Here is a 6,313-nt window from a genome sequence, read left to right as displayed (position 1 = left end):
AAAAAATAAATGAAAGGGATTGAAATATAAGGAGACACAGAAAGGGCTAGGGGTAGGGACAACAGATAGAAAGACACAGATATTGGGAATGAGAAACTGGAATTCTGAGCATGAGGTCATACTGAGGAAGTTTCACAAAGCCACCATGAGCAGGACTGTACATACCTTTCATAGACCGTTCTTATTCATTTGACCCCATTCCTCACTGGAGTTTATCATCACTATGAATAAGATCGCAGAACTCACTGGTTCAGGCCACTAACTTTCTGCCAATTTTTTATTCTGGGAACAACTGAATCAACTGATTTTGAAATATATTTTACAACCTATTCAAAACCTCGGGTCATTAAAATAACTTTGTGGGGAAAGTAGGAAAGAAGGTCACTCAACCAAAGATCGAGGACTTTAAGTTGGGAAAAGAAAAATGATTCTAGCAGTGTCCTATGATTAAGGAACATCACAGATCAAGGTAGAGGCCCCTCACTTAAGCTCTAGTATTTTGTTCAGGAGTCAACTCTTGGCTCCAGAGACTTCATTCCCAGTGTTTGTATGTGGCACAAGCTTCAAGCTTCAATTTGCCCTCTCCCCAACTTCAAGGGTAAATGCACATTACCTAGGGATATGCCCTGCATATGGAGTCCTCCATAGCCCTCTGCGACAACACCCACCCTCTGCATCTTGTCTCTGACATCTTTCAGCATCAGTTCTCTCTTTCATCTTCAGTGTTGCTTCAAGAAAGCAATATTAACACACAGCCAATTCTATTAGTTAGAATCCTGATGTCTCAGCAATATTTGCAGTCAAGGCTCAGTCTGGAGGAATAGCTCCACAGTGGCTATGCATAGAGAACGCCATGCCTAAATGTAAGAGTGGAGATTCCTAAAAGTGCCCTTTCCCTCTCAGGCTCTGTGGGGGCACACCATGGTGACAACTCATTGGTTGTGGGTAAACTTTCTGGAATGTAGTTAATGTTTCTAGCCTCTATTTCTGAAGATGGAGATAAACAAGTGCAAGAGTTAACTGGATTCCCCAATTGTCACAGATACATAAACAAACTAAATGGGAGCCCAGGAAGTTCAGCTGCAGCCTCTGTATTCTTCACACCCAGTGTGTAGAGGTTTTTCTCTGTGTCTCTTCCTGAAATAGCTCATATTACAGCACCACATCATGATGTTGTTTTGCAAATATCTGTCACATCCAGATGTCTTAGATAAGGGTGCTGCTATGGCTCTACCAGGAAACTCTCTACAGGCCCTCTCCTTGGATCTCAGAGTCCTCAATAAAGCTCATGGATGAGACTCTGTTTCACTACGGTCTGGATTCCTCCTTTCTTGTCACAGCAACATTCCTGAACAAGTCTATCTAAAGCAGTAGATCTAAAACTGTGAGTTAGTCAAGTGACTCCTTGGGAGTGGAATGACCTTTTCACAGGGACAGCATATCAGATATTTACATTATAATTTGTAACAGCAGCAAAATTACAGTTATGAAATAGAAACAATTTTCTGGTTGTTGATCAACACAACATAAGGAACAGTATTGAAGGGTTGCAACATTAGGAAGTGTAAGAACCATTGGTTTTCAACATCAATAGAAAGGGAGGAGGGGTGATCATGATGAGAGAATTAAATCCTCAGGTGGGTACCTACTTCTTTCTGAGCAGTTCCTTCTTTGCCTCTCTCTAATTCAGGTCCTTCCTGGTGTTGCATGGCAAAATGAGGGGGCCTGGATAAGATGTACTTAGTAGAGAATTGGGAGCAAGGAATTCTGTTTCTTCCACCCTGGGTTTCTCCAGCCTATCTCACTATTTGACTTCATGGGAAATTTCAGTTCAGTTGCATGATCTTAATCTATCTTTGAAAAATTGAGTCCAAGCAATTCCACAGAATGGGTTAATAGCACAGGTTGGGGGAGAGAACAAATGAGGTATAATCAGTGGGTGTAGTCATAACTGTGTGCCCAGATTTCTTGAGAGTCACTTTCCTCATTTATTACATGGGGCCCAGAGGACCAATCTCCAGGATCTGTGGGAAGGAAGGAAGGAAGGAAGGGAGGGAGGAAGGAAGGAAGGAAGGAAGGAAGGAAGGAAGGAAGGAAGGAAGGAAGGAAGGAAAGAAGGAAGGATAGTCTTGAAGCTGTGTGAGAATTCAGAAGCACACCAGTGTGTCTTCCTTCTCTGCTGCCACTGCTGGGAATGGATTTCTCATCAAAACCCTGGGACAGACATTCTGATTGCTAATCCCACTTCTAGCCAGCTCTCCATTACCACTTTGATGAATGAGTCAACTTCCCACCTACTCTCTCAAACATTTGACTGCTTCTTTATCTGATTTGTTTTCTACAGGGGGGAAGAATATGCCAGGCTTCCTCTCTGACATTTTCCCACTATGACAATTTTTGATAATCTAGGTAACTGGGATCTGTATAGCCCACAAAGAAACTTCTCAATGACCTGCTTTGTGTTCCACAGACCTAGGGACAAGCATCAAGGTGACAGTGTTGGAAGGAGACATTCTTGACACCCAGTATCTGAGGAGAGCCTGCCAGGGCATCTCAGTGGTCATCCACACAGCTGCCATCATTGATGTCACAGGTGTCATTCCCAGGCAGACCATCCTAGATGTCAATCTGAAAGGTAATGTATCTGGAGAGGACAAGGTGGAATTAGGGCAGTTAAAAATGTCCATACAACCAGGAAGGGATGCTTTTGCATGGAATACCTGCCATACTCTGAGTCTAATGCCTCTGCTCACTAGATCCAGCTGGTAGAGCTCAGTGCTATTACATGGCCAACGCCTGGCAGATAGAAAGTAAGTAACCCAGGATGTGAGGTCTGCCCTCGATGCCAGGGAGATTGGACTCCAACTGCAAACAATTGACAACCCCAGACGCATCACCTCCTGTGAGCCAGATCTAGACCTTATAGGTGCCTGCTTTTCATGCTGCTAGTTGTGCTACAGCTTCGGGGCCTTACAATATTCTGCCATTATAGAAATGCCCAACAGGATGTGCACAGATTCTTTCAGTTTTCTGCCAAGAGCAACAGATAAGGTAACTCAGTGCTGGTTTCCAGAATGAAAATGAGAAGGAATATTTATCACTTGTACTTTATATAACTGGGTAAATGAAGTCATAGATAGAACCAATAATGCTATAATATTAGGTATACAATCAGGAAAACAACTGTATCTCTGTATCTCCTCAAATCCAATAGACATATGTCCCCTTCGTGCTAGTCTCATAAAATGACAAAAAAAAAAAAACAACAAAATAAAATAAAATAGAATAAAATAAAATAAAACATGTGTATCACCAGTACACAACTGTCCTTGGGTCTGAGAGTGTTACGTCTTCAATGATACTCAATTTAATGTAAATAAAGAAAATAATAATAAATAAATTTAAAAAACTGTTCCTGTTCTTAATGTAAGAAATAATCTTTTGGAAGTCACTATATATGCACTCACTGATAAGTGGATATTAGTCCAGAAACTTAGAATACCCAAGATACAATTTGCAAAACACAAGAAAACCAAGAAGGAAGACCAACGTGTGGATACTTCATTCCTCCTTAGAATAAGGAACAAAATAACCATGAAAGGAGTTACAGAGACAAAGTTTGGAGCTAAGATGAAAGGATGGACTATCCAGAGATTAATTACCCCACCTGGGGATCCATCCCATCATCAGCCACCAAACCTAGATACTAATGCTCATGCCGGCAAGATTCTGCTGAAGGGACCCTGATACAGCGGCCACTTGTGAGGCTATGCCAGTGCCTGGCAAATACAGAAGTAGATGCTCACAGTCAGCTATTGGATGGAACACAGGGTCCCCAATGGAGGAGCTAGAGAAAGTACCCAAGGAGCTGAAGGGGGCTGCAACCCTATAGGTGGAACAACAATATGAACTAACCAGTACCCCCAGAGCTCGTGTCTCTAGCTGCGTATGTAGCACAAGAGGGCCTATTCGGCCATCATTGGGAAGAGAGGCCCCTTGGTCTTGCAAACTATATATGCACCAGTATAGGGGAATGCCAGGGCCATGAAGTGGGAGTGGGTGGTAGGGGAGCAGGGGCGGGAGGGTATAGGGAACTCTCGGGATAGCATTTGAAATGTAAATAAAGAAAATATCTAATAAAAAAGAAAGAAAATAAATAATAGAAGGCCAAAAAAAGAAATAATCTTTTGGTTTTATAAATTTAAAAATCAGGCATGAATCTATATGTGTAAAACTATATTTATCTCATCAACATGTTAGGAATGAATTAATAAGACAATTTAGGTGACTTTTAAAGTTAAAAAATGAAAAACACCCAGTCACACACACAAGCAAGTAAACACTCACAGTGCTGTGAACACAAAAGCTAAGATGTGCTTTCTCTCTGGATTCCATTTGTGGTCCCCTGGCTATATCATGTTATCTGTGAGTCCAGTTAAAGTAGATGCACCTTAACAGTGAAAAGGTTGTTGGGCTAGGGGATGAAAATGAGCATGAAACTGTGCACATGAACTTTAGATTTATCTCCTGACACTGACTGTCTGTTGTCTTTGATTAGGTACCCAGAACTTATTGGAGGCCTGCATCCAAGCCAGTGTGTCAGCCTTCATCTTCTCCAGTTCAGTTGATGTTGCAGGGCCCAACTCCTACAAGGACATCGTCCTGAATGGCCATGAGGAACAGCATCGTGAAAGCACATGGCATTACCCATACCCATACAGCAAAAGGATGGCTGAGAAGGCAGTTCTGGCAGCCAATGGGAGCATGCTGAAAAATGGTGGCACTCTGCATACTTGTGCATTAAGGCCCATGTACATTTATGGGGAGAGAAGTCGATCCATTTCTAACATAATAATTAAGACCCTTAAACGTAAGGGTATTCTGAGAAGTTTTGGCAAATTCTCCACAGCAAACCCAGTATATGTGGGCAATGTGGCCTGGGCACACATTCTGGCTGCCAGGGGCCTTCAAGACCCCAAGAAGTCCCCAAATATCCAAGGACAGTTCTACTACATCTCAGATGACACCCCTCACCAAAGCTATGATGATTTTAATTGTGCCCTGTGCAAGGAATGGGGCTTCTGCCTTGATTCCAGCTGGAGCCTTCCTCTGCCCCTACTGTACTGGCTTGCCTTCCTACTGGAAACTGTGAGCTTCCTGCTGAGTCCAATCTACAGATATATACCTCCCTTTAACCGCCACTTGGTCACACTGTCAGGTAGCACGTTCACTTTCTCCTACAAGAAAGCTCAGCGAGATCTGGGCTATAAGCCACTTGTCAGCTGGGAGGAAGCCAAGCAGAAAACCTCAGAGTGGATCGGGACACTAGTGGAGCAGCACAGGAAGACACTGGACACAAAATCTCAGTGATGGGAAGAGGGTTGGGACATGGCCCTTGGTGTTAGCAAGTCCTTCAGCAAGGACGATACACAAGGCAGGTGCTCCTGTCTTCTTTTGACACAGAAGCCAATTTAGTGCCTTAATAAAGTCACCAAAATCCTTGCCAGTCACCGACCCAGCCACAAGCCTTCTTTCTGAAGTACCTGCTCAGAGACACACAGGGATCTGTGCCCCAGTTCCTGGGTCCAAGTTCCTCAGCAAGTCTTTTATCTCAGAACTCTCTCCATTATTTTCTCTCCCCATTCAAAGCATGTATAGCCTTCAAAAAAATTCTGCTTGCTTTATGAAGCCCAAAGCAAGAAACAATTATTATTTGTCAATACCTCATCTGTGGATTGTGTTTTTCTGTAAATAAACAATTATATGTTCCTTCTATGGCTAGACAATTTTATGCTGGAGTCAAAAGGGGATCGTGGACCTTAGGTGAACTGAGGGAAAATCAGAAACAGATGCAGATGTGAGGCTAATTCCAATGTATTGTCCTTTGGGTGTGCACTAGATGACTAGAATGGATTACTCTATTTTGTGTAGTGGACACCATGACAGAAGGAATATTACAGAATTTCTTCCAGATTTCCCATCCTTCCTCAGTCCAGGAGGGGGCACCATCTAAAAGAATATTCTCAGAGTTACACATTTTCTCACAGCTAAATCTGCAAATGACTGTTTGATAATTTTTGTTGTAGCTTTTCCATAAAATTTTAGCACTGGTATGAGAAAGGTGGAGAGAAGTTAAGAATGGTCCTCTCCCTAGTCTACACAGAAATATAAACAAACGCACTACCCTTTACAAGCTACTGCTTCTTAGTTTCCTTTGTGTAGAGCATAAATAACTGGCCTTCAGATACCAGACTCTAGGACAAGAATTTGACAAGCCTAGACAGTAAAGGAAGGCTTTGGGTGAATGTAGGGG

At 42.6% G+C, this 6,313-nt stretch overlaps 1 protein-coding gene across 2 annotated transcripts in view; it reads left to right on the top strand.

Moving 5' to 3' along the window:
• Positions 1–5,812, top strand: part of LOC110320478 (3 beta-hydroxysteroid dehydrogenase/Delta 5-->4-isomerase type 2) — a 17,181-nt gene extending 11,369 nt beyond the window's left edge. For both annotated transcript variants that reach the window (XM_021196516.2, XM_029538168.1), the window contains exons 3-4: positions 2,471–2,635; positions 4,559–5,812. In XM_021196516.2, the coding sequence (XP_021052175.1) occupies positions 2,471–2,635; positions 4,559–5,370 (977 nt within the window). In that variant the 3' untranslated portion in view covers positions 5,371–5,812. The remainder of the gene's footprint in view (positions 1–2,470; positions 2,636–4,558) is intronic.
• The last annotated feature ends 501 nt before the right edge of the window (positions 5,813–6,313 follow it).

Source organism: Mus pahari, chromosome 4, assembly GCF_900095145.1.
Source record: "Mus pahari chromosome 4, PAHARI_EIJ_v1.1, whole genome shotgun sequence".
In the NCBI taxonomy this organism is placed as follows: domain Eukaryota; kingdom Metazoa; phylum Chordata; class Mammalia; order Rodentia; family Muridae; genus Mus; species Mus pahari.
This window is presented reverse-complemented; position numbering and strand designations above follow the sequence as displayed.